The 27,772-nt window shown below is 47.5% G+C and overlaps 1 protein-coding gene across 3 annotated transcripts in view; it reads left to right on the forward strand.

Annotated features, from left to right (window-relative positions):
* Positions 1–27,772, forward strand: part of ALDH1L1 (aldehyde dehydrogenase 1 family member L1) — a 75,475-nt gene that overhangs the window by 29,841 nt on the left and 17,862 nt on the right. For 2 of the 3 annotated variants that reach the window (XM_029051772.2, XM_029051774.2), the window contains 12 exons: positions 1,284–1,518; positions 5,658–5,823; positions 12,048–12,149; positions 12,357–12,446; positions 13,321–13,458; positions 15,002–15,127; positions 15,451–15,542; positions 16,970–17,117; positions 17,948–18,067; positions 20,139–20,266; positions 21,201–21,351; positions 26,270–26,340. In XM_029051772.2, coding sequence (XP_028907605.1) covers positions 1,284–1,518; positions 5,658–5,823; positions 12,048–12,149; positions 12,357–12,446; positions 13,321–13,458; positions 15,002–15,127; positions 15,451–15,542; positions 16,970–17,117; positions 17,948–18,067; positions 20,139–20,266; positions 21,201–21,351; positions 26,270–26,340 — 1,567 coding nt within the window. Of the gene's footprint in view, positions 1–1,283; positions 1,519–5,657; positions 5,824–12,031; positions 12,150–12,356; positions 12,447–13,320; positions 13,459–15,001; positions 15,128–15,450; positions 15,543–16,969; positions 17,118–17,947; positions 18,068–20,138; positions 20,267–21,200; positions 21,352–26,269; positions 26,341–27,772 lie in introns of those variants that run through there. The other variant, XM_029051775.2, reaches the window with a different exon arrangement.

Raw genomic sequence — 27,772 nt, forward strand, 5'->3', positions numbered from 1 at the left:
GGGGACGGAAGCCAGATTGGAGGGGGTCCAGGAGAGAGTTGGAGTTGAATCCCCTTTGCCTCTGCTCCCCCTCCGTTCCCCTCCCCATCGCCCTGACTCATTCCCTTTGCTTTACCCCCCTTCCCCGTCCCACAGTACTTGTGTATATGTGTACGTATTTATAATTATATTTATTTTTATTAAGGATGTGTATACATCTATAATTCTATTTAATTATAATGATGCTACTGATGCCTGTTTACTTGTTTTGATTTTTGTCTCCCCCCTTCTAGACTGTGAGCCCGTTGTGGGCAGGGATTGTCTCTATTTGTTGCTGAATTGTACTTCCCAAGTGCTTAGTACAGTGCTCTGCACACAGTAAGTGCTCAATAAATACAATTGAATGAATGAATAAGGTCCCTGAGAAAGTGAATAAAGTCAAGGTTGCACATTTTAGAGACAAGGAGGATTTCTTTCATTCATTCATTCAATATTTATTGAGCGCTTACAGTGTGCAGAGCACTGTACTAAGCACTTGAAAAGTACAATTCAGCAACAAAGAGAGACAATCCCTGCCCACAACAGGCTCACAGGGAGGATGGTGGTGTGGTCATTTATGATGACAACCAAACGGGCATGATGCCATCAAGGCTTCTGGGGTGGACGTAGAAGGTCCTCACTATCCAAGACTCCAAAAATATTCATTCTGTTTTCCCATTCCAGACTCTGCCCCTAACATTAGACTTGCCCTGTGCAAGCCTAAATGAGACCTGAGAACAAACAGCTGAAAAAACTCATCCCTAACTACAGAACCCCTAGTGGAGGTAGTAGAAGGAATGTCTTCCTTCTGATAGGGCAACAGTTCAGACAGCGCTGCCAGGGGATGACCATGTTTCCAAGGTGGCTTGAAGGCTTAGATATTGGGGTGGGCTAGAATTTCAATTAAACACAGTTACCTATCTCTATAAAGCATAACAGAAGAGGCAGGGGCAGGGGAAGTGGGAGAAAGGTGGCATTTCTGGGGACAGAAAGAGGATGAGGTCCTGGGCTGTTAGAAGAGAGGTAGGTGGGGTGGGGGGGGTGATGTGATAGGAGCACTGGTGTGGGATCTAGGATAGGGGTTGCTTTGGGTGGTCAGTGAGTTGCCCAGTGGGTTTCAGGGTGGTCAGTTTACTGCCAGGCTGTGACAAGGCAGACAGACCTGAGATTTCCAGAGAAGCCTACAGGGTGGGAGGTGACTAGGTCTGGCCTTGAGCATTGCTGGGGGATCAGGAATGTTAAAACATCTACTTTGTCTTTTGCAGCTTTGGAAGCTGAGAAGGATAGCGTGTCAGTGTATAAGTTTCCCCGATGGAGAGTGAAAGGCCAGGCCATCCCAGAAGTGGTGGAAAAATACAGATCTCTGGGGGCAGAGCTAAATGTTCTGCCTTTCTGCAGCCAGTTCATTCCCATGGAAGTTATCAATGCACCCAAGCACGGATCCATCATCTATCACCCTTCCATCCTCCCACGGCACAGGGGGGCATCTGCCATTAATTGGTAAGAGGATTTGACCAGTAAATGGGCCACCTGATGTTCTTCCTCTTAGGATATATCCTAGAGCAAGGTAGGAGATGGGCATGAGGTAAAGCTGGCCACAAAGACAGGTGGAAGATGATGTTGCCAGAAATCTACCAGAGCCCCAAAGGGTTCAGCCTTTCACCAAGCAACATTTCACTAGAACCCAAAACACATGGCAGAGGAGTAAAACAGAGCCAGTGTGGCCTGCATGGAGAAGCAGCATGGCCTAGTGGAAAGAGCACAGGACTGGAAGTCGGGGGACTTGAGTTCTAATCCTGGCTCTGCCACTTGCCTGCTCTGTGACCTTGGGCAAGTCACTTTTTTTTGAATGGTATTCGTTAAGTTCTTACTATGTGCCAGGCACTGTACTAAGTGCTGGGGTAGATACAAGCTAATCAGATTGGACACAGTCCATGTCCCACATGGGGTTCACAGTCTTAATCCCCATTTAACAGATGAGGGAACTGAGGCTCGGTGACTTGCCCAAGGTCACGGAGCAGACAAGTGGCGAAGCTAGAATTAGAACCCATGTCTTTCTGACTCCCTGGCCTGTGCTTTATCCTCTAGGCCATGCTGCTTTCTCATCTGTAAAATGGAGATGAAATACCTATTCTCCCTCCTTCTTAGACTGAACCCCATGTGGGGAAGCAACTAGGTCTGCTCTGACACAATGCTTAGCACAGTGCTCAGGACATAGTAAACACAACAAATTCCCCAGTGGTTATTATCATCATCACTATTGTTCAGTGGAGGAAGGGTGAGAGAGAGAGACTAGGAGAATGAGGATCAAAGTGGCTGGGAGAAAACCTCCCTCAGCAGTTCAAAACAGGTGATGAGAACACTTAGGGACTGGATAAACTAGATAATCTGAGACACTAAGACACAGAAACTAGGATGATCCATTAAATCCACTGTAGTTGGTCATTACATTTCAATTGGTCCTATGGAAATGACCAAATAATTATTTCATCCAGGGCAGGGAAAGTGAAAGAGAAATAGCCTTAAACTTGGGAAGAGAAGGAGGCCCAGTATATAAGCCCCATTTTTCTCTCCTATCTCCCATAGTGGAGATCAGACCAAGGAAAGGGGGAAATCACTCCAGTTGGATTCTAGGTCATTAGTGGGTGACATTGTCCTGAAATGGGTTGGTTGAGGGTGAGAATTCTGGTTTCTTCTCCACCAGAGCTTCCCTATCAGTGTTCCTGGCCCTTCTAATTGAACTTCACAGATACCAGGTGGGCCTTGGCTCAAACTCTTTGGGAAATCACTGTAGTATTTACCATAGGATTTACCATACCATCTTACCATTTTACCATCTTACCATACTTACCACACCATAGGATTTACCATACCATCAAACTACAAAGAACTGCCTGCAACTTTTTCTATTAATGTAGCACTTCTCTTGCCAAATGAAACCTCTAACCAATAACCAACAACTGTTTCCCACCAGAAGAGGAAAGCTCAAACAAAGTAAGCACACACTCAGCAGGGAGAGCTATTGCTGGCACCAAAGGAAGAGAAGAGCTATTACTGGGTTTCCAGACTTCCAAACTTCCCTGAAAAAGTGAAGCTTTTAGCACACAGAAAGGGGTTGCTAGAAGAGGCGACATGGACAGAAAAGTAATGCACCAAGGAGAAGTTAAAGTAATAATAATAATAATTGTGGTATTCATTAAGGCTTACTATGTGCCAAGCACTATACTTGTGTCAGGTCAGTCACAGTCCCTCTCCCCCATGGGGCTCAGAGTCTAAAGGGGTTGAAATCCACCCCTGCCCCATTAATCCATTCTGATAATTGGTGATCTACTGCACTTTTCCAAAGGAGGTTGAAGGGAATCTACTCACTTGTTTACCTTAGATAACTCTTGTTTAGCGTACCTTATTTTGGCATTCCTTCTAAGTTAACCAGCAGGACTTCCCTCTTCCTCGATGGCCTCTGTGGTACAGGATGGGGAGCAAGTACCACCTGAGTCCTAAGCACTCACTAGGGTAAGCCCAGGATCTCCCAGGGAGAGTATACACAGTTAGCCACTGGGAAACCAGGAAGGCAGCTGCAGATAGCCAGTTGGGCTATTTTATATGCTTATATGCACCAGACAACATGGGAAGAGGTGGATGGGGTGGTCGGAGGCCTCTTCCCTCTCCATTCAATCTGAAGCTGTATAGTTATCAGCTTTTCTCCAGCCCCATCAAGAACAGAACAAGGAAACATGAGCTCAAATTGCAGCGGAGGGATTGGGAGATTTGTGATAGACCTAGGCAAATTCTTCTTGACTTCAGAAGTTAATAAAGCCTGGAATCTACTACCGAAGAAGGTGGCAGAACCAAACCTAATGAAAAATGTGCTGCATTCACTCCCCTACAACCTGTGGTATGCCAGTTCTTTCTCCCCTCCCCAAATCAAAGAGGTGAGATACTGTGAGTTTCTGTTAATACAGGTACTTATCCTACCCCACCTTGATTATTGTATCAGGCTCCTTGCTGACCCCCCCTGCCTCCTATCTTGCCCCACTCCAGTACATACTCCATTCTGCTGCCCAAATCATTTTCCTACAAAATGTTCAAACCATGTTTTCCCACTCCTCAAGAAACTCCAGTGGTTGACCATCCACCTCCACATCAAACAAAAACTCCTAACCATTAGCTTTAAAACACTAAATCACCTTTCCCCCTCCTACATCATCTCACTACAACCCAGCCTGCACACTTTGTTCCTCTACTGCTAACCTTCTCACTCTACCTCAGTCTCGTCTATCTAGCTTCCAACCCCTCTCCCTCATCCTACCTCTGGCCTGGCCTGGATCTCACTTCCTCCTGTCTCTCCCCACTCCAGTCTATTCTTCATTCCACTGCCTGGATCATCTTCCTGCAGAAACACTCTGGGCATGTCACTCCCCTCCTTAAAAATCTCCAGGGTTGCCTATCAACCTCCGCACGAAACAAAAACTCCTCACTCTGGGCTTCAAGGATCTCCATCATCTTGCCCCCTCCTACCTCACCTCCCTTCTCTCTTTTTACTGCCCACCCCACACGCTCCGCTCCTCTGCCGCTCACCTCCTCACTGTCTCCCATTCACACCTATCCCACCGTCGACCTCTGGCCCACGTCCTACCGCTGTCCCGAAATGCCCTCCCTCCTCACCTTTGCCAAACTAACTCTCTTCCCCTCTTCAAAGCCCTGCTGAGAGCTCACCTCCTCCAAGAGGCCTTCCCAGTCTGAGCTACCCCTTTTCCCTCTGCTCCCTCTCTGCTCCCCCTCCGCCCTCTGCTCCCTCCCCCTTCCCCCTGTCACCTCCCCTCAGCTAAGCCCCCTTCCCTCTGCTCCTCCCCCCTCCCTTCCCCTCCCGTCAGCACTGTGCTCATTTGTATATATTTTTATAACCCTATTTATTTTGTTAATGAGGTGTACAGCCCCTTGATTCTATTTATCGTGATTATGTTGTCTTGTTTTTGTCCATCTGTTTCCCCCAATTAGAGTGTGAGCCCGTCACTGGGCAGAGATTTTCTCTTTGCCGAATTGTACATTCCAAGCGCTTAGTACAGTGCTCTGCACATAGTAAGCGCTCAATAATACTATTGAATGAATGGCCCTCCCTCCTCTTATCAGACAGCTGCTCTCTCTCACTTCAAAGCCTTACTGAAGCCACATCTCCTCCAAGAAGTCTTCCCTAACTAAGCCCTCCCGCTCTCCTCTTCTCCCACGCCCTTCTGCATCACCCTGACTTGCTCCTTTCATTCATCCCCCCTCCCAGCCCCATGACACTTATGTATATATCTGAAATTTATTTATTTATTTATGTATATTAATGTCTGTTACCCTTTCTAGACTGTGAGCTAGTTGTGGGCAAGGAATGTGTCTATTGTTATATTGTACTCTCCCAAGTGCTTAGTACAGTGCTTTGCACACAGTAATCACTCAATAAATATGACTGACTGACTGACTGACTGACTGAATGAACTGAGACTTGGCCCAGTTGAGTCCCTTACCCTGTAAATGTCTCATATCAGGGCCAGGCTGATGATCAGACTTGTCCCCTCTCTACCCTTCATTCCTGTCCTATAGAAACAACCAGAAGAGCATCAGAAAATCATTCCCTTGCCCTCTGTCTCTTTCAGGACTCTGATCCATGGAGACCATAAAGGAGGCTTTACTATTTTTTGGGCAGATGATGGTTTGGACACAGGACCAATCCTGCTGCAGAAGGAGTGTGATGTCCTTCTCAATGACACTGTGAACACACTCTATAAAAGGTTCCTCTTTCCTGAAGGGGTGAACGGAATGGTAAGGTCCCATGTCACAACTCCTCCCATATCTTTGAATGGAAGCCAGCAAGGTCTTGAAGGACTCTCATCCAGGCTCTGCCTCTCCTAAGCTGGGGGACCTGTAGTTACCCACCCTCTCTAAGCCTTGGATTATCTGCCTGTAAAAGGAGGGGTATCTGATAACCACCTCATATCATAAAATAATATATAATTGAGACTGAGTTGATGCCAGTTCCATGCTTATAGTTCCTCTGAAAATAGGTTGACCATAAATCACTATTTGACGGGGAATTTTGACCTGGTTTCTGAAAAATGTCAAAATTGGTAGGAACTGCAAGGCTCAGAGTGGAGTTAGTTATTTTTAACCCACCCTCCATCCTGAGCCCCATGCCACTAGCAGCACCATGGAGCTGTCTAAAAAAGATGCTAGGTATAAACAAAGGATATGGTCCCTTTGTCTAGTTGGGTCAGACTTGCCTGGAGTTGATGTATGGGTTTCCCCAGTGGAGGAAGAAAGGTCAGGATCAACCAGAGGTGACAGATCCCTCCTGGAATTCCTTAATTGTATTTAAATTCATTCATTCATTCATTCAATAGTATTTATTGAGCACTTACTATGTGCAGAGCACTGTACTAAGCGCTTGGAATGAACAAGTCGGCAACAGATAGAGACAGTCCCTGCCGTTTGACGGGCTTACAGTCTAATCGGCGGAGACAGACAGACAAGAACAATGGCAATAAATAGAGTCAAGGGGAAGAACATCTCGTAAAAACAATGGCAACTAAATAGAATCAAGGCGATGTACAACTCATTAAAATAAATAGGGTAAAGAAAATATATACATTTGAGCAGACGAGTACAGTGCTGAGGGGACTGAAGGGAGAGGGGGAGGAGCAGAGGGAAATGGGGGGAAAAGAGGGTTAAGCTGCGGAGAGGTGAAGGGGGGGGGGTGGTAGAGGGAGTAGAGGGAGAAGGGGAGCTCAGTCTGGGAAGGCCTCTTGAAGGAGGTGAGTTTTAAGTAGGGTTTTGAAGAGGGGAAGAGAATTAGTTTGGCGGAGGTGAGGAGGGAGGGCGTTCCAGGACCGCGGGAGGATGTGGCCCAGGGGTCGACGGCGGGATAGGAGAGACCGAGGGACGGTGAGGAGGTGGGCAGCAGAGGAGCGGAGCGTGCGGGGTGGGCGGTAGAAAGAGAGAAGGGAGGAGAGGTAGGAAGGGGCAAGGTGATGGAGAGCCTTGAAGCCTAGAGTGAGGAGTTTTTGTTTGGAGCGGAGGTTGATAGGCAACCACTGGAGGTGTTTAAGAAGGGGAGTGACATGCCCAGATCGTTTCTGCAGGAAGATGAGCCGGGCAGCGGAGTGAAGAATAGACTGGAGCGGGGCGAGAGAGGAGGAAGAGAGATCAGAGAGAAGGCTGACACAGTAGTCTAGCCGGAATATAACGAGAGCCCGTAGCAGTAAGGTAGCCGTTTGGGTGGAGAGGAAAGGGCGGATCTTGGCGATATTGTAAAGGTGAAACCGGCAGGTCTTGGTAACAGATAGGATGTGTGGGGTGAACGAGAGAGACGAGTCAAGGATGACACCGAGATCACGGGCCTGAAAGACGGGAAGGATGGTCGTGCCATCCACGGTGATAGGGAAGTCTGGGAGAGGACCGGGTTTGGGAGGGAAGATGAGGAGCTCAGTCTTGCTCATGTTGAGTTTTAGGTGGCGGGCCAACATCCAGGTGGAGACGTCCCGGAGGCAGCAGGAGATGCGAGCCTGAAGGGAGGGGGAGAGGACAGGGGAGGAGATGTAGATCTGCGTGTCATCTGTGTAGAGATGGTAGTCAAAGCCGTGAGAGCGAATGAGTTCACCAAGGGAGTGAGTGTAAATGGAGAACAGAAGAGGGCCAAGAACTGACCCTTGAGGAACTCCAACAATTAAAGGATGGGAGGGGGAGGAGGCACCAGAGAAGGAGACCGAGAAGGACCAGCCAGAGAGATACGAGGAGAACCAGGAGAGGACAGAGTCCGTGAAGCCAAGGTGAGATAAGGTATGGAGGAGGAGGGGATGGTCGACAGTGTCAAAGGCAGCAGAGAGGTCAAGGAGGATTAGAATGGAGTAGGAGCCATTGGATTTGGCAAGAAGGAGGTCATGGGTGACCTTAGAGAGAGCAGTCTCGGTAGAGTGGAGGGGACGGAAGCCAGATTGGAGGGGGTCCAGGAGAGAATGGGAGTTAAGGAATTCTAAGCAGCGATTGTAGACGACCCGTTCTAGGATTTTGGAAAGGAAGGGTAGTAGGGAGATAGGGCAATAACTGGAGGGGGAAGTGGGGTCAAGAGCGGGTTTTTTTAGGATGGGGGAGACGTGGGCATGTTTGAAGGCAGAGGGGAAGGAGCCATTGGAGATTGAGTGGTTAAAAATAGAAGTTAAGGAAGGGAGGAGGGCAGGGGCGATGGTTTTAATAAGGTGAGAGGCGCAGGTGGAGGGGTGGCACTTGCGAGGAGGGAGGAGATCGCCTCTGAGGATACTGCAGGGAAGGATGGAAAAGTAGGGGAGAGGGTTGGTGGGGGGGAGGGGAGAGGCGGAGGGGTGACTGTGGGGAGCTCAGACCTGATTGTGTTGATTTTTGTGATGAAATAGGTGGCCAGATGACTGGGGGTGAGGGATGGGGGAGGGGGAGGAACAGGGGGCCTAAGGAGAGAGTTAAAGGTCCGGAACAATTGGCGGGGGTGACGGGCATGGGTGTCGATGAGGGAGGAGAAGAAGTTTTGCCTGGCGGAGGAGAGGGCAGAGTTAAGGCAGGAAAGGATAAATTTGAAGTGTGTGAGGTCGGCTTGGTGCTTGGCCTTTCGCCAGGAGCACTCAGCAGCTCGAGCATAGGAGCGTAAGAGGCGGACAGAGGAGGTGATCCAGGGCTGTGGATTAGTGGAGCGAGAGCGGCGCAGGGAAGGGGAGGCGAGAGAGTTGAGATGAGTAGAGAGGGTGGAGGTGAGAGCAGAGACCTGATCATCGAGAGTGAGAAGTGAGGACAGGGCAGCAAGGTGAGGAGAGATGCTTTTGGAAAGACGGATGGGATCAAGAGAGCGGAGGTCTCTGTGGGGCAGTAGCAAAGATTTGCAGGGGGAGGGAGTGTGAAAGATGAGGCAGGTGAGGTTATGGTCAGAGAGAGGGATTTCAGAGTTGGTGAGGGAGGAGATAGTGCAGCGGTAGGAGATGACAAGATCGAGGGAGTGACCGAGTCGGTGAGTGGGCGCTGTATGGTGGAGGAGGAGGTCGGCAGAGTCGAGGAGGGATAGCAGGCGGGCGGCAGAGGAGTCATCGGGTACATCCATATGGATGTCGAAGTCTCCGAGGATCAGAGTGGGCAGAGAGAAGGAGAGAAGGAAGGTGAGAAGGCGTCTAGGTGGTTGAAGAAGTCGGAGGTGGGACCGGGAGGGCGGTAGATGACGGCGACAAGTATCTGGAGGGGGTGGTAGAGGCGAATGATATGGGCTTCAAAGGAGGGGAAGGAGAGGGAGGGGGGAGGAGGGATAGTGCGGAAGCAGCAACGGGGTGAGAGGAGGAAACAGACGCCTCCTCCCTTACCGGTGAGTCTGGGGGAGTGGGAGAAGGAGAGGCCTCCGCTGGAGAGAGCAGCGGCGGAGACTGTGTCTTCGAGAGTGAGCCACGTTTCTGAAAGGGCGAGGAGGAGGAGAGAGCGGGAGAGGAAAAGGTCATGGACGAAAGGTAGCTTACCTGTAATAGAGCGGGGGTTCCAGAGGCCACACTTGAAAGTAGCTGTGGGTGCAAGGGGGGGAGGGGGGGAAGGGAGGGGAGAGGGAAGGGTTTGGATGGGAAGGAGGTGGCGGGGCCCTGGACGGGGACAGGGGGATGAGGGGTAGCGGTGGGATAGCAGGACTGGGATGGGGCGTGGGTGGGGAAGAGAGAAGGGGGGAGGGGGGAGGAGGGGGTTTGGTGGGGGGGAGAGGAGGGGGAGGAGGAAGAGGGGTAGCGCTGGTAAAGTGGGGTTCTAGGGCAGGGGAGGGGAGGGGGGGAGGAGGCAGAGGAGAGAGCGGGAAAGAGCTGAGCGAGAGAGGGGAAGGGGATGGGGAGGATAGGAAGGGGCAGAAGGGAGGAGGCGGGGAGGAGGGATATGGTGAGGCCAGAGAGGTGGGTGGCAGCACTGACAACAATAAACAGTAACAAACGAAATCGGTAATATAGCAACATGATACAGTATGATACAATACAGTAGTGTTAATAAGCGGGCGATGACCAGGGTCGGGGGTAGGCTCGATTAAGGGGCGACCTGATCAAACTCAAAGTCAGGCGGCTGGTGAGGCCAGAGAGGTGGGTGGCAGCACTGACGACAATAAACGATAACAAGCGAAATCGCTAATATAGCAACATGGTACAGTAAGACACAATACAACAGTGTTAATAAGCAGGCGATGACCAGGGTCGGGGGACCACCCGACCCTACCCGATCAGACTCAAGTCAAGCGGCTAGCGGCCGAGAGAGCTCCAGAGCTCATGACCAAATGTCCCTGAGGCGGCGGGGGGGCCCTGAGGTTGTTCGGGGTGGGTTGCGGCCATAGGCGGTGGCCAAGGTAAGGTAACACAGTGAGAACAAGGCCATCGTCGCCCGGGGCGGGGGCGGGGGAGATGAATCACCTCAAGGGGGAAGAGGGAGTGAAGCTTCCCAAAATGGCCGCCTCAGGCGGAGTGGGGGGGCGGTTGGGGAGCTCAATGTCCCCAGGCCCGAGCAGGGGGACACAATGTCCCCAGAGGACACAATGTCCCTAGGGCCGAAATAATCTCTGTAATAGGGACAATTTACCTCAAAAAGGTGAACCCCTTATTTCCCATAGGATCTGGATTTCCCTCCTTTATAACACAGGCTTTGGCTCCTGTTCCTTCACTGTAGTCCCTGATGCTCCTATTCCCCTCTCCCCAGTACATACTAGCTCCTTGAGGGCCGGGATTGTGTTACCTACTCCATTTTATTACCCCAACTACTTAGTACAGTGCTCTACACAGATTAAGCGGTCAATAAATACCATCGATTGATAAACACACACACACATGAATTTTACTTTCCAAGCACTTAGTACAGTGCTCTGCACCGAGTAAGCACTCAATAAATATGATTGATTGAATCATTCCCCTGCTAATCCCCACCACCTGGTTCACCTTCAGACACCCCTTACCCTCTTTCAGAGCCCATCCCTCTGGACCACAAACAAAGCAGAGCTTTTATTTTATTAGAGAAGCATCATGGCACAGTGGAAGTTGCACAGGTCTGGGAGTCAGGGAAATTTGGTTTTCATCCTGGCTCTGCCACTTGCCTGCTCTGTGACTAAACTTCTCTGGACCTCCATTTCCTCATCTATAAAATGAGAATTCAATATCTATGCTTCCTTCCCCTTAGATATGGGCCCCATGTGGGACTAAGACTGTTTCTGATCTGATTGTAATTATCCCAGTGCTTGACACATAGTAAGTATTAAATGCCACAACATTAATAATAATAATCAGATAGTATTTACACCACACCAACTAGCCTTTCAATTAAGTTTAGAACAAGCCCCGCAAATCCTCACTGCCCCAGGCCCCTAGCTGCTGAGCTCCATCAATCAGTCAATCAATCAATGGTATTTATTGAGCACTTACTATATGCAGAACACTAAACGCTTGGGAGAGTACAATGTAACAGAATTAGCAGACACATTCCCTGCCCATAACAAGTTTACAGTCTTTAGTCTGTACAGTCTATAATCCATCCTCTCTTCTCTCTTGGGCAAGGGTGGAAGGGCATAAGGGGATGCTGCTAAAGCTATTCTAGGGCTTCTTAAGTTACCTTGGTGGAAGGTGAAAAGCCAGGCACTCTCGGAGGTGCCGCTGCTGAGGAAGACAACCCTCCACAACTAGTCCTTGCCTGCATAGGCTGTCATGGGTCACAGTAAAGGATCAGTTGGCATGAGAAGCAGCATCACCTAGTGGAAAGAGCATGGGCCTGGCAATCAAAGAACCTGGGTTCTAATCCCAGATAAGCCAATTGCTTGCAGTGTAATCTTGAGCAAATCACGTAACTTTCTCTGTGCCTCATTTTCCTCAACTGTACAATGGGAATTCAATACTAGTTATTCCTCCTACTTAGACTGTGAGCCTCATGTGAGACGACTTGATTTAACTCATCTCTACCCCCAGGACTTAGATCACACAGTAAGTGCTTAAGAAATACCATTAAAATAAAAAAGCTCTAGCATTATGTATCCACAGGTAGAAGCCGTGAGGTTGATTGCTGAAGGTAAAGCCCCAAGAATCCCTCAAATGGAGGAGGGAGCTACCTATGAAGGGATTCAGAAAAAAGAAAATGCCAAGGTGAGTTCCTGAGAATCTCAGGTTCCTACCCCACCCCGGGTTCATTATTCATCTCCATAGGATATAGTGGCTGAACTACACACTATATAACTTGGTGGTGGAGCTTGAGGAACCAAAGGTCTGTATCTGCTCTATATGAGGATGACAAGGAAGCTTCATGCACAATGAATCCCAAACAAACCTCCTGGGATGCTGTCATTCCTGCAGATCAACTGGGATCAGCCAGCAGAAGCCATCCATAACTGGATCCGGGGAAACGACAAGGTTCCTGGAGCCTGGACAGAAGTTGATGGACAGGTACATGTTGTAATTAATGCAGGAATTCCCTCATGACCTGACTGACAGGTAGTGGCACACTTCCTGTCTCAGCTTTGAAAATGACTCATGACTCACTCTCCTGGTACAAATGTCAATGGGTCTTTGACTCTCCAGAATCAATCAGTTAATCAGTCAATCATGTTTAATGAGAACTTACTGTGTGCAGAGCACTATACTAAAGTGCTTGTAAGCAAGATGTTTCACATCAATTAATCAGTGATAACTAGTCATTCTTAAGTAAATACCCACTTCTCCAGACATCGCTTATCTGGAAATTCAGTTACCCAGAATTTCCCAGCTCATCCTTGCTGTTCCAGAAGATCCAGGCTTTGCAGTCTGGAGTTCTGTGCATTGGAAAACCTCTATGTAGAAAGATTGGGTGCAAATGAGAAATTTAAATCATCTGCAAAACCAGTTTAACATATAATAAGTCTGTGATTCCAACAATGTGCATAGTTTCATTGGCCTGAAAATGAAAAATTTGCCATGTCTATATCATCTATATTTATTTCTCTTTCATAACTATACTTTGACAAATTTGTGAGGGCATTTGAACATCAAACAGTTAAAGACTGATGCATCCAACAATCAAATGTTAAGATATTAAAAGGTATCATGAATGCTCAAAACAACTGCCCAAGCCCTAAGCTTTATCCAAAGCCCTAGCCCTAGACTCACCCAAATCTTGAAGGATCCAGTTTGTTCAAAAATAATTTTTCAATGATTGAACTTCAACTTTTGACAGGGTCAATTTCCTGTATTTGGAAATTCCTGGCCATTCAGAAGGAAATTGCCTCCACTCCATCAGAAAGTAATGCATCATCATTTCTTGGTTTCCATTTCCTCCCCGCAGAAGCTGACATTCTTTGGCTCGACTCTTCTCAGTAATGGCACTCAGCCACAAGGAATCACCCTGGAAATCCAAGGAGCCAGTAGGCCAGGTGTTGTCACCAAAACTGGTCTTGTGCTCTTCGGAAATGACAGCCAAATGGTACCGTCCTCTCTTTCTTTTTTCTGAATTATCCATTTTCATCATCTGTCCTGCTGGTTTTGGCAAGGTTATTTGTCTGAATAGGTTTAACCTCTCTTGCTTTGGCAAACCCTGTTTTTCCCCCCCACTCGCACATCCTGGTATGTAGATACCACCAATCATTCATTCATTTATTCTTTCAAATCAAATTTATTGAGTGCTTACTGTGTGCAGAGCACTGTACTAAGCAATTGGGAGAGTACAACAATAAACAGACACATTCCCTGCTCAAAACGAGCTGCAGTCTAGAGGGGTGGAGACAGACATTTATATAAATATATAAATAAATAAATTATAGATATATACAATCTATAGGCCAGTCTGTGAGACTGGGAGGGGGGATGAAAAAAGGGAGCAAGCCAGGGCAATGCAGAAGGGAGTGGGGGAAGAGGAAAGAGGGGCTTAGTCAGGGAAGGCCTCTTGGAGGAGATATGCCTTCAATAAGGCCTTGAAGTGGGGGGAGAGTGATTTTCTGTTGGATTTGAGGAGAAAGGGCATTCCAGGCCCGAGGCAGCATGTGGGCAAGGGGTTGACTGCGAGATAGATGAGATCAAGGCACAGTGAGAAAGTTAGCATTAGAGAAGTGAAGTGTGCAGACTGAGGTAGTGAGGTAGGAGGGGGCAAGGTGATTTAGTGCTTTAAAGCCAATGGTGAGGAGTTTTTGTTTGATGTGGTGGTAAATGGGAAACCACTAGAGTTTTTTGAGGAGTGAGGAAACATGTCCTGAATGTTTTTGTAGAGAAATAATCGGGGCAGTATGGACTAGTATCGGGGCAGTTGAGAGAGACAGGAGGCTGGGAGGTCAGCAAGGAAGCTGATACAGTAATCCAGGCAGGATAGCTTGCGTGACCATATTAATGTGGTAGCAGTTTGGATGGAGAGGAAAGGGAGGATTTTAGTAATGCTGTGAAGGTGGGGCCAACAGGATTTAGTGAAGGATTGAATATGTGTGTTGAATGAGAGCGAGGAGTCAAGAATAATGCCAACGGTATGGGCTTGTGAGATAGGAAAGATGGTGATGCTGTTTGCAGTGATGGGAAAATCATGGGGAGGACAGGGTTTGAGTGGGAATATAAGGAGTTCTGTTGCAAGTCCAACTTGCAAGGATAAAGTTTAGGATCAGTCTGGACCATAGCACCTCTCTCAGGTCCCTGTCTACAAAAGGTGTCAGGGAAGGAGAAGGAAGAGGGGGGCGGAAGGGGCGCACCAGTTTCAGTTTCACCCAGGACTCACAAGATCCATAACAGGCTACTGATTGGTCTATCTATTCAGAGCACAACCTTTCCTTAGTGCTCTAGGCTTTGTCGCTTTCCAGATGCTATTCAGTTTCCCTGCCTAAAAGTGTGTGGCCTGACTTACTGAAGGAGGAGGATTCATTATACTAGTGAGTTGACTGCCTGAGTATTCAGGTGAATAACCATAAATACATAGCCCTGGGCTTTTCCAAGAAAAGCTACAATGCAAATCTGAAAAAGAAATAAGCAAAGAATTCCACTTTCTGCAGCTGATGGTGAAAAGCATACAGTTTGAAGATGGTAAAATGATCCCAGCATCCCACTTCTTCAAATCTCTGGAAAGTGCCACTCTGGAGCTGTCTGAGGAAGAATTGGCCATGTCACAGAAGATACAGGTAAGAGAAAAATTTGCTTCTCATTTCTCTTTATCATTCCACGCAGGGTGAGGCATTCCCATAACCCCAGCAACTTGGTACAACAACCAGAAGGCTTGATTGGACTTACTGTGCAGCTCTCACTTTTCACACATGTGATCAGCTGGTTGCTAGTGGCTTGTTTAGATTCAGTGTTGCACTGGCCTCAGATATTAATAGTTTCACTTCCCTGTTCTTCACTGTCAAAATAATGACTTTGCCTTGCCTTGGGAACTGAAAGCTCATGTATCAGCTGCCCAGCTTCCCCCCTTAAGAAAAGTGTTTTTGTGTGATGTTTGCTCTAGAATGCTTGGCAAAGGATTCTCCCAAATGTAGCAGAGATTGACGATGACACAGACTTCTTCAAATCTGGTGCTGCCTCTGTGGATGTTGTGAGGTGAGCCCGGGATAATAATAACTGTAAGAATTCTGGTATTTGTTAAGTGCTTACCCTATGCCAAACACTGTACTAAAGTGCTGGGTTAGATATAGCATAATTAGGTCCCACATGGGGCTCATAGAGTAAGTAGGAAGAACATGAATTGAATCCCCATTTTGCAGCTAAGGGAACTAAGGCTTAGAGAAGTTAAATGGCTTGCCCAAGATCACATAGAAGACAATTGGCAGAGTGGGGATTAGAACCCAGGGTCTCTGACTCCCAGGCCCAGGCTCTTTCCACTAGGCAAGACTGCTTCCCTGGATGTGAGTTGCTTCCATGTTTTCTTTTTTTTTACTCCAAAGAAGTCTCCATGGGCTTTGGAATGAGGATGTGGGGCTGACTGCCCCAGAATCTATTGTTCAGCTGTGAGAATGCAGGTGGAAAAACAACCAATATTCTGTTAGCTTTTTGAGTAGCTTTCCCATTCAATAAACGAACCTGCTTCTCTCTCTTTCTCTCTCTCCCTCTCTCTCTCTCTCTCTTTCTCTCTCTCTCTCTCACACACACACACACACACCCCTTCCCCTCCCTCCCCCAGGCTACAAAATATCAGCCAAATCCTACCATTCTTTACCCAGAACATCTCTCTCATCTGCCCTTCTCTCTACTAGCTGTTCACAGAATATGTTCAGGCTTTGGCTAACTGAACCAATCCCTGTCCATTAGATTCCAGACTCTTCCAATTCACTGCCCCTATTCTCTCCCTCTTCGTCATCCCTTTACACAGTTCTCCCTCACCCACCTCTGAGACTATCTTTAGGGTCCCCCCAAGCCTGGAACAGCCTCCCCTGTCCTCTCTTGCATTCCACATTGCCATCTCCCCAAGCCTTTTAAATGCAGCTCAAATCCCAACTCTCCCAGGTAGCCTCCCTTGATCAACCCAGTTTTGCTGACCATTCACATTGCTCACAACCAACCCTCACTCCTATATTATACCTTAATATATAGTTGACATTCATGCCTTCTGCATTACCTCTGCACCGTTCCTCTGGCCTGTAAGCTTGTTGTGGGCAGGGAATGCATCTGTTAATTGTTGTGTTGTACTCTCCCAAGAGCCCTGCACAGAATAAGCACTCAATAAATACAATTGATTGATTGTTTAGTTTGTTTATATTTAGTTAGCTCTGTTCTTGTATAATTCTCTTAACTGGACTACAAGCTTCCTTGCAGACAGGTTCTGTGTCCAATGGTTACTTTGTTGATCCCAGAGAGCCTAAATACAGCATCACATTCTCTGTGAGCATTCATCAGTGTCTGCTGCTGCTGATGGTGCTTGCCAGCCGAACGTAAGCCTGATCTCTCAGTCCCTAAGGATGCTGAGGTCTGTATCGGCCCAGTGATGGTCACTGACTGAACTCCTTTGTCCTCTGATTTCCCCCTGTCAGACTGGTGGAAGAAGTGAAGTTGACATGTAATGGCCTCGAGTTAGAGAATGAAGATGTGTACATGGCCACTACCTTTGGAGACTTCATCCAGATGCTAGTGAGAAAACTGAGAGGGGAAGATGGAGACAAGGAACAGAGCATAGACTACGTAAGTGTTGGGACTGCCTGGAGCAGGAATGACACTGACTCCTAACCCAGAATGGCAACTGGAAATAATGTTCCCTGGGATTCCCAAGGACTGCTTTGGCCACCCAAGCCCTTCACCTCATTTTCCGGAGGCCAGATACCCTCTGCCTCCTTGGGAAACCCCTGGACATAAAGAAGGGATGCAGCTGGGAGTCTTGGACTGATAAAAACAAATCAAATTCCAGCTGGTTTTAAGTCCAGTGCATAGCAGTAATTCTTTGTCTTTTCCTACTGGGGCCTTGCCAAAAGTGTGGTGATTGAGGCTGCCACCACAGGTGCAGTGCTGTGGGAGGCAGGGTTATGGGAGGAGGAGATATTAGGCAGGGTGCCCTTCCCTGCTACCACTTCCATTTCCAAGGGCAACCCTCTCTGGCTTACCCGGCAGCTCTGCTTGTATTGGACTCACTGTGGGTCCAATGAGAGTCAGGGCTGTTGGCAGCAGAAGGTGAAGGATTGATTATTCCTGGCACTGTGAGGCCCAGCCTTGACCCTAGAGTGATGTTTTGTGCAACTAGACCCATCTGGATGCTTCCCAGGTACTGCCTGGCCTTGGTTTTACTCCCAAGGAAGGACACAATTTGGAACCTTGGCGCCGGACAAGGGAATGAATGTAGGCAATATGCCCTCCAGTGTTCTCAATAGAGGCATTAGGGTTGGAAATTTTTTCTGACTCCTCCCACCAGGGAGGTTTTGACTGTCCTTCACCAGGAAGATGAAGGCCCTGTAAAGATACTAACATTCTGTCCTGAGGAGGTGGAAAAGAAAGGATTAATGAATAACTTTCCTTCCCAGGTTGAGAGGACCATAAATAATCTCACCATCCACATGCCCCACCAGCTTTTCATTAAAGGAGAGTTTGTAGATGCCGAAGGAGATAAAACCTATGAAACGATCAACCCAACTGATGGAACAGTGAGTTGTGATGCTCAACAGTTCAGCTTGCTCCCTCTGAAGGAACATTTTCTTTTTCTCTTTTCCCTCCTATCCTCCCCACACAGTCGAACCCATCTGTGTTTTTTAAGAGCACCTTCACAATATTTCCAAGATCCACCCTTTCCTCTCCATTCAAACTGCTACGGTGCTGGTACAAGCCCTCATAATATCCCGACTGGATTATTGTGTCAGCCTCCTCTCTGATCTCCCTTCCTCCTGTCTCTCCCCACTCCAGTCTATTCTTCATTCCACTGCCCAGATCATCCTCCTACAGAAACGCTCTGGGCATGTCACTCCTCTCCTCAAAAACCTCCAGTGCTTGCCTATTAGCCTTCGCATGAAACAAAAACTCCTCACTCTTGGCTTCAAAGCTTTCCATCACCTTGCCCCCTCCTACCTCACCTCCCTTCTCTCTTTCTACTGCCCACCCTGTACACTCCACTCCTCTGCTGCTCACCTCCTCACGGTCCCCCGTTCGCACCTGTCCCGCCGTCGACCCCTGGCCCATGTCCTATCGCTGTCCTGGAGTGCCCTCCCTCCTCACATCCACCAAACTAACTCTCTTCCCCTCTTCAAAGCCCTACTGAGAGCTCATCTCCTCCAGGAGGCCTTCCCAGACTGAGCCCCTCTTTCCCTCTGCTCCTCCTCCCCTCCCCATTCCCCCTTCTCCCGCCCTCTGCTCTTCCCACTTCCCCTCCCCTCAGCACTGTGCATATTTGTATATATTATTTATTACCCTATTTATTTTGTTAATGATGTGTATATCTCTAAGATCCTATTTATCTTGATGATGTCTGCGCTAGACTGCTTGTTTTGTTTTGTTCTGTTCTGCTTTGCTGTCTGTCTCCCCCGTTTAGACTGAGAGCCCATTATTGGGAAGGGATTGTCTCTGTTGCCAAATTGTACACTCCAAGTGTGCTCTGCACATATTAAGTGCTCAATAAATACTACTGAATGAATGAATGAAGGGCAATTGCTCATTTTGTCAGGTTTCTAAAAGTTCTGGGAGAACCTCTCTTCTAAGGTGGCTAACAGCCTTTCTGGTTGCTAGTGCCTATACCTATTTAGGCTTGGGAAGTAGCATAGGATGTTGGTGTGATTTATTTTACTCCCTAAATGCTGTCAGGCCAGTTGGAAAAAAGTAGACTGGAGTTATTGGGTGTATCATGGCCACTTTAATGTATGAAACAGATATCTGGGGGAAAGCATGATAAGAATCTTAGCAGAACCCATTTGCTGCTCAACAGCTGTGGTGCTACCAACCTTTTTCAATCAAATGCAGAATGGATTTTGCATCTTGTGAGTTTGATCAAAACTGGGCCCATGCACTTTAAGAATGGCAATTAAACTTGAGGAGACAGGTCCATATATAATGTCACTTTCTTGAGCACAATTCTTGATTGGCTCACGAGTGTTCAGGATTGAGAGTTGATGCCCATGCCCAGGAGTCCTGGCAACCTGCTAGGCCAGTGACCAGGTGAGAGGCCATTGGTGGGGTGGTGGCAAAGTCTGAGAAGCCCTCTGTCCATCAGGATATTGGTCAGATGTCAGAATTATATCTACTCTTCCTTCCCATTGCCAGCATTCAACACCAGGTGTCAGCTTTGGCTGGAATGGGACTTTCCACTAAAACTTTATCAGCATAAACATTCATTCAGCCTGTTTACACAAGCTAAATGTTACATCAGAAAACCCTGAGCTGATGCTGACCCACAGGGTCTAAGTAATGATGGCAGTGAGTTGGACAGATGTAACGTTTAAAACTAGTTCCACTTCCCATCTACAGAACTGACTATCAATATGCCAAATCCATAAAGCCAAGTCTAGGCCAAGAGGGCCACGGCCCAGCCAGGACAATCAAATGATCAAACACTCAATGGTATTTATTGAGAGCTTACTATGTGCAGAGCACCGTACTAGTACCTGGGAAAGTACAACAGAATTAGTAGGCACATTCCTTGCCTAAAATGAGCTTACATTCCAGAGGGCAGTGAGAAGGAACTGGGTCCTCTGACCTTCGATGAGATTTCTGTGTCTTTGCTTGCTTTAGGCCATCTGCAAGGTGTCACTGGCCCAGCTCACTGATGTTGACCATGCTGTAGCTGCAGCTAAAGAAGCCTTTGAGAATGGAGTGTGGGGGAAAATCAATGCCAGGGATCGTGGGAAACTCCTATACAAGTAAGCAACAGACTTTCCCTCTCCCAGGAAATGCTAGTGACTGGATGAATTATCAGTAAAGATATCTATATCTCTCTATATATACATCTAGATATATCTACATATATAGAGATATAGATACACAGTAGCCATGGGCAAGAAGGCAACCTGTCTCTACATGTGTCAGCCTACCAACTCCCTTTAGTCTGTAATCTCCAGGTTCTTGTGGGCAGGGATTGTGTCTACCAACTCGATTGTACTGTACTCTCCCAAGCACTCTGCACATAGTAAGTGCTCAAAAAATACCATTGATTGATTGATTGATAATTCCATTTATCCTTGATGGGTCCACCAAAGGTCACTCCAATTCTTAAAGGATAAGCAGGGGTAAAGAGCAGGCATCCCACTGACACAAGCCTGAACAGTTTTAAGTTACAGAATTTCAACTGTACCCACAAAGATTGCATTGGTGCTACCCATACTTAACCACCCTATTCTTACTCCTTGTTAGCTCCTTCATTTCAACATTCACCATGGTGTTAGACTGAAACCTCAGGGATCTGGAAGCAAGCCCTATTGTGGATGCCTTCTGGTTGGCCTGGAGTCCATGTAATTATCAGCTAGTGACTAGGAATCATTCAGTATGAATGGGCTAAATCAGGGATTTGTGGTGCAAGCCTCTGTGTGGATTACTGGAATAACCCAGTTTAAACACTATAATCGTGTACTGGGCCCTTGGCATCAACCTTGCCCATCTAGGAGGGTGGCAAAAACTGAAGTCTCTACAGGGAATATTTACCTCTCTTCCTACAGTTATTCATTTCTGAACTATCATGGAAGCAAATTTACTAGGAGGTGGGACTTCAGCTGCCCCAGCCCTTTGTCTGACCAGTCTGAAGTGGTACCTTCCTAGACAGAAGTTGCCAGGTTTTTTCCTTACCCTCTGTCAATCCAGGTTGGCTGACCTCATGGAGAAGCACCAGGAAGAGCTGGCCACCATCGAATCTGTTGATTCTGGAGCAGTGTACACCCTGGCATTGAAGACTCATGTGGGAATGTCCATCCAAACTTTTCGCTATTTTGCTGGCTGGTGTGACAAAATCCAGGTGAGACAGATCTCTCTGAAGCTACATCAGACTGGACCCAGGACTTGAACCAGGCTAGCACAGAATGCCATGTCCAACCATTCTGCTGGTTCCATCCTTGATGCCAAGCCCATTCTGGCCAAATCCTCTGGTTTCAACTGGGACCAATCTAACTTGGAGCTTCATCAGTGGGGTCATTACCCTGCAGTAGGCCCAAAGGATTCAGACTTACCTCCACTAGGGCTTGCTTCTGGGAACCCCTTAGGTTCAAGAGAAGCAGCATGTCCAAGTGGTAAGAGCATGGACCTGGGCACTGGGGTTCTTGGGTCCTAATCCGGGAACTTGTCTACTGTGTGACCTTGGGCAAGTTAGTTAATTTCTCTGTGCCTCAGTTATCTGTAAAATGTGGATTAAGACTGTGAGCCCCATGTGAGACGTGGACTGTGTCCAAACTGATTAGCTTGATTCTACCCCAGTGCTTAGTATAGTGTCTAGCACATAGTAAGGGCTTAACAAGTACCATCAAAAAAAAATGATCCCAACTCTGCTACTTGCTTGCTGTGTGACATTAAGCAAGACATTTAACTTCTCCAGGCCTCAATTTACTAATCTTTAAAACAGGGAATCAATACCTGTTCTCCCTCCCTTTTACACTCTGAGCTCCATATGGGACAGGATCGGGTATGACCTGATTATATTGTATCTACTCCAGAGCTTAGTACAGTGCTTGCTGCAGAGAATGCGTTTAACAAATGTTACAAGTATTGTTATTATCATCATCGTCATCAATACCATCATCATTATTAGCAGGATCATCATCAACGGTATCATTTATTCATTCATTCAATAGTATTTATTGAGCGCTTACTATGTGCAGAGCACTGTACTAAGTGCTTGGAATGTACAATTTGGCAACAGATAGAGACAATCCTTGCCCAGTGACGGGCTCACAGTCTAATTGGGGGAGATAGACAGCAGAGCAAAACAGAACAAAACAAAAACAAGACAATATTATCAAGGTAAATAGAATCAAGGGGATGTACACCTCATTAACAAAATAAATAGGGTAATAAATAATATATACAAATGAGGACAGTGCTGAGGGCAGAGGAAGGGGGGAGGGGGAGGAGCAGAGGGTGGGGAGAGAAGGGAAGGGGGAGCAGAGGGAAAGAGGGCTCAGCTGAGGGGAGGGGAAGGGGGAAGGGGAAGGAGCAGAGGGTGGAGGGGGAGCAAAGGGAAAAGGGGGGCTCAGTCTGGGAAGGCCTCTTGGAGGAGGTGAGCTCACAGTAGGGCTTTGAAGAGGGGAAGAGAGTTAGTTTGGTGGACATGAGGAGGGAGGGCATTCCAGGACAGCGGTAGGACATGGGCCGGGGTCAACAGCGGGATAGGCGTGAATGGGGGACAGTGAGGAGGTGAGCAGCAGAAGAGTGGAGTGTATGGGGTGGACAGTAGAAAGAGAGAAGGGAGGTGAGGTAGGAGGGGGCAAGGTGATAGAGAGCTTTGAAGCCAAGAGTGAGGAGTTTTTGTTTCGTGCGGAGGTTGATAGGCAACCACTGGAGGTTTTTAAGGAGGGGAGTGACATGCCCAGAGCGTTTCTGTAGGAAAATGATCCGGGCAGCGGAATGAAGAATAGACTCGAGTGGGAAGAGACAGGAGGAAGGGAGATCAGAGAGAAGGCTGACACAATAATCCAGTCGGGATATTATGAGACCTTATACCAGCACAATAGCTGGATGGAGAGGAAAGAGTGGATCTTGGCGATATTGTAAAGGTGAGACCAGCAGGAGTTGGTAACGGATTGGATGTGTGGGGTGAATGAGAGAGCTGAGTCAAGGATGACACCAAGGTTGCGGGATTGAGAGACAGAAAGGATGGTCATACCATCCACAGTGACAGGGAAGTCAGGAAGAGGACAGGGCTTGGAAGGGAAGATAAGGAGCTCAGTTTTAGACATGTTGAGTTTTACATGGCGGGCAGACATCCAGGTGGAAACATCCTGGAGGCAGGAGGAGATACGAGTGTGAAGGGAGGAGAAGAGAACAGGGGAGGAGACGTAGATTTGGGTGTCATCTGCATAGAGATGATAGTTGAAGCCGTGGGAGCGAATGAGTTCACCAAAGGAGTGAGTGTAGATGGAGAACAGAAGAGGGCCAAACACTGACCCTTGAGGAACCCCTACAGTTAGTGGATGGGAGAGGGAGGAGGAGCCTGCGAAGAAGACCGAGAATGAACGGCCAGAAAGATAAGAGGAGAACCAGGAGAGGATGGAGTCCATGAAGCCAAGGTGAGATAAGGTGTGGAGGAGAAGGGGATGGTCTATAGGTTCAAAGGCAGCTGAGAGGTCGAGGAGGATTAGGATAAAGTAGGAGCCACTGTATTTGGCAAGAAGGAGGTCATGGGTGACCTCTGAGAGAGCAGTCTCGGTAGAGTGGAGGGGACGGAAGCCAGATTGGAGGGGGTCCGGAGAGAATTGGAGTTAAGGAATTCTAGGCAGTGAGTGTAGATGACTCGTTCTAGGAGCTGGGAAAGGAAGGGTAGTAGGGAGATAGGGCGATAACTGGAAGGGGAAGTGGGGTCGAGAGAGGGTTTTTTTAGGATGGGGGGGACATGGGCATGTTTGAAGGCAGAGGGGAAAAAGCCATTGGAGAGTGAGCGGTTAAAGATAGAAGTTAACGAGGGGAGGAGGGAAGGGGCGATGGTTTTTATAAGGTGAGCGGGAATGGGGTCTGAAGCACAGGTGGAGGGGGTGGCACTTGCGAGGAGGGAGGAGATCTCCTCTGAGGATACTGCAGGGAAGGATGGGAAAGTAGTGGAGAGGGTTGGGGGGATGAGGCAGAAGGGGGAGGGGTGACTTTGGGGAGCTCAGACCTGATGATTTCATGATTAAGTAGGTGGCCAGATCGTTGGGAGTGAGAGATGGGGGAGGGGGAGGAACAAGGGGTCTGAGGAGAGAGTTAAAAGTCCGGAACAATTGGCGGGGGTGACTGGCATGGGCGTCAATGAGGGAAGAAAAGTAGTTTTGCCTGGCAGAGGAGAGGACAGAGTTAAGGCAGGAAAGGATAAATTTGAAGTGAATAAGGTTGGCTTGGGGCTTGGGGCTTGCACCAGCAGCGCTCAGCAGCTCGAGCATAAGAGCGAAGGAGGCAGACAGAGGCAGAGATCCAGGGCTGGGGGTTAGTGGAGCGAGAGTGGCGGAGGGAAGCGGGGTGGGGGGGGCTAGTGAGTTGAGATGAGCAGAGAGGGTGGAGTTGAGAGCGGTAACCTGATCATCGAGAGTGGGAAGAGAGGATAAGGAGGCAAGGTGGATGAGATGTTTTGGGAGAGACCGATGGGGTCAAGAGAGTGGAGGTCTCTGTGGGGGAATAATACAGATTTTCAGGGGGAGGTAGTGTGAGAGAGGAGGCAGGTGAGAAGTTTATGGTCTGAGAGAGGAATTTCAGAGTTGGTGAAGGTGGAGATAGTGCAGCGTTGAGAGATGATGAGATCGAGGGTGTGGCCAAGTGTCATCAATTGTATTTATTGAGTACTTACTATGTGCAGAGCGCTGTACTAAGCGAGAGTACAATAAAACAGAGTTGGTAGACACATTCCCTGCTAACAATAAGCTTACAGTCTAGAGAGGAAATGCTCAGAGGGGCCCCATATTGGGTCCCTGATCCCACCAAACATTAATCAAACTCCAGAAAGGCCCCAGAAATGAACAAATCTCCCGGGTTTCTGAATCTCTGGGGGCACTATGGAAGGTAGCAGACTGTCCTTGGGGAACACTGGGACAGTTTAGTTCTGACCCTAACCTAACGGTAACCCAGGACCAGTCTGTTTGTGTCTCATCCTCCGGCTCCCTTAGACTCTTCCTATCTTGAGGAAAAAAATAAATTTCCTAAACCTCCAAATATTCTAGGAACTGTAAACTCTAGAACAGAGCAATCTGGGCCCAACTGGGCTGGTTTTCTCTTGGTTGTCTTTCCCTTCCCTGATAAAGCACTGTTTCTGAGCTTTAAAACCCTACAATTGCTTTAAGCATACTTAATCAATCAAATAACTGTATTTATTTAGTGCTGATTGTGTGCAGAATACTGTATTAAGCAGTTGGGAAAGTGCAATATAACAGAGTTGGTAGAAAAGATCACTGAGGCAGGTAAGCAAAAGTGCTAATCCTAGTGGGACAGATAGAGATATTGGGTCTATGGTCCCTACCCATTATTCCCTTATTTAGGACTAGACAGGAAGTCACTCAATTCTCTCTCCAGTCTGGGATCCCACATTTGCCCAGCAGAGGGAAAGACCCCTCTGTCCTGCTACCTTTGCCCACATTTATCCCTATGGGGAGAGCCATGCTCCCAACTTTGTGTGGGAGCTGCCCCCCAACTCTTGCTTCAGCTCTGATACAACTACTGGCTAGAGCACAATCCACTCAACCACTAGAAACTTGTCCTTAAATATATGTGTATGGGAAAAAAATTCCTGTACAAAATACTTCTATGTCTCGGTCATTCCTATATGTTCCTATGTGTTCTCTGAATTTGGTTGTCATTTGTCTTATACTTTGTCCTATTTTGTGTGTATTTTTGTGTATTTGTGTTTCTATCTTAGAGGGAAGGTTGTTTTCATTCCTCTTACACTTCTTATAGCTCCCAATTCAGTGGTGTACCCATAGAGAGTCTTCATTATAGACTGATGACTGACTGACTCTATGGGCCCATTTCCTACCAAGAGCTGGGAGAATTGGGTAACTATTAATCAGTACTAATGTCTGAAGTTGGTCCTTCTGTGGGGATCTCTATCTGCCTGAGCAAATATGGTTGAAGACTGAGACATAACTCAGAGTCTTGTCCTCCCCTGATAGTGATGTCCACTGAGGAGCAGGGCAGGTTTGGAAGAGAAGTTTACTCTGAAGAATGTTCTCTTCTAGTGAATTTAATTTTCCCTTCCTTTCTAGGGCTCCACCATCCCAATTAATCAAGCCCGGCCAAACCACAACCTGACGTTGACTAAGAAAGAACCAATTGGGTGAGGTTCTTGGTACTGATGCAAGCACTTTTCTGCAGAGAATTTCAGATGTGGTCATAGAAGAATTTTCAATGCATCCATCCCCCTCAGTCCCTCTGTGGGGCTCTGTGTAACATCAGCAGCAGCACTGATTGAGTGTTCTGGGTTTAAAGCACTATACTAAATGCTAGGGGAACATACGAAAGAAGTAAAGGCACAATCCCTGACCTTCAGTGGCTTACAATCTAATGGGGAAGAAAAACAGACACTAAACTGACAAATGAAGGACCTGGGTTCCAATCCCTGCTCTACCACTTGTCTGCTGTGTGACCTTGGGCAAGTCACTTAACTTCTCTGTGCCTCAGTTACCTCATCTGTAACTTGGGGATTAAGACTGTGAGCCCCATGTGGAACATGGACTTTGTCCAACCTGATTATCTTGTGTCTAAGCCAGCGCTTAGTACAGTGCCTGGAACCTAGTAAGTGCTTAACAAATACCATAATTATTATTAACCCAGTGCTTAGAACAGGGCCTAGCACATAGTAAGTGTTTAACAAATAACATTAAAAAAATGAACAATCATTAAAGAGTATGACAGTAGACATGAATAGTAACCACAGATGGTAGGTAAATAAAACAGTAACAAATAAACAGTGCATAGGAATACTGAGGTAGCTGTGTGGACACCATGATTGCTAAGGTGAAGGATTTGATTAGAGAATGCCTCCTGGAGGAGGTGACTTGTGTAAAGGGGCTTTGATGGAGGGGAGGGAAACGATTAGGTGACACTGAATCGAGAGGGCATCCCAAGCAAGGGGAAAGGTGCGAATAATGATTGAAGACAGGAAAATCAAGAGTCAGAGGGCAATTAGTAAAAATGTCACCATCCTGTGAAGAGTCAAGTGAGTATTGTCCATATGATAGTTGGTGAAGTTCACATGGCTTGTGTACTGCAAGACTGCAAACAGAGACAATATAAAATTTTGTGATGGCATCAGTGTGCCTCTTACAAATTGGCTTTGTGTCCCCAGGCAACATGGAGGCCTATTTGTGGTTCTCAGCAGAAATGTCATGAAACTCTGGCCTGGAGAGCAATCACACAGCTCCTCCACTTCAATAAACACCTCAAGTCTCTTCCTTCTCCAATCTTAAGAAGACAACCAGAGCCCATCGTTCCCCTCCTCAAAAACCTCCAATGGTTCTCCATTTCTTCTGGCATAAAACCAAAACTCTTAACCACTGGATTCAGGATTCTTCACCAGCTGTCTCCTTCTTATTAACTCACTCTCTTTCCCCAGTAAACCCCAGGTCACCCTCTTCAGACTCCTCAATCAAATCTTCTAACACTACTTTGTTCATAACTCTTCTATTTCTCATTTCTTCTCCCACCTTGCCCCCTGCATGAACCTCACTCCATCTTGAGCTTTGTCTTACTCCTCCTACCTTCAAAGC

This window comes from Ornithorhynchus anatinus, chromosome X1 (assembly GCF_004115215.2).
Source record: "Ornithorhynchus anatinus isolate Pmale09 chromosome X1, mOrnAna1.pri.v4, whole genome shotgun sequence".
Lineage (NCBI taxonomy): Eukaryota > Metazoa > Chordata > Mammalia > Monotremata > Ornithorhynchidae > Ornithorhynchus > Ornithorhynchus anatinus.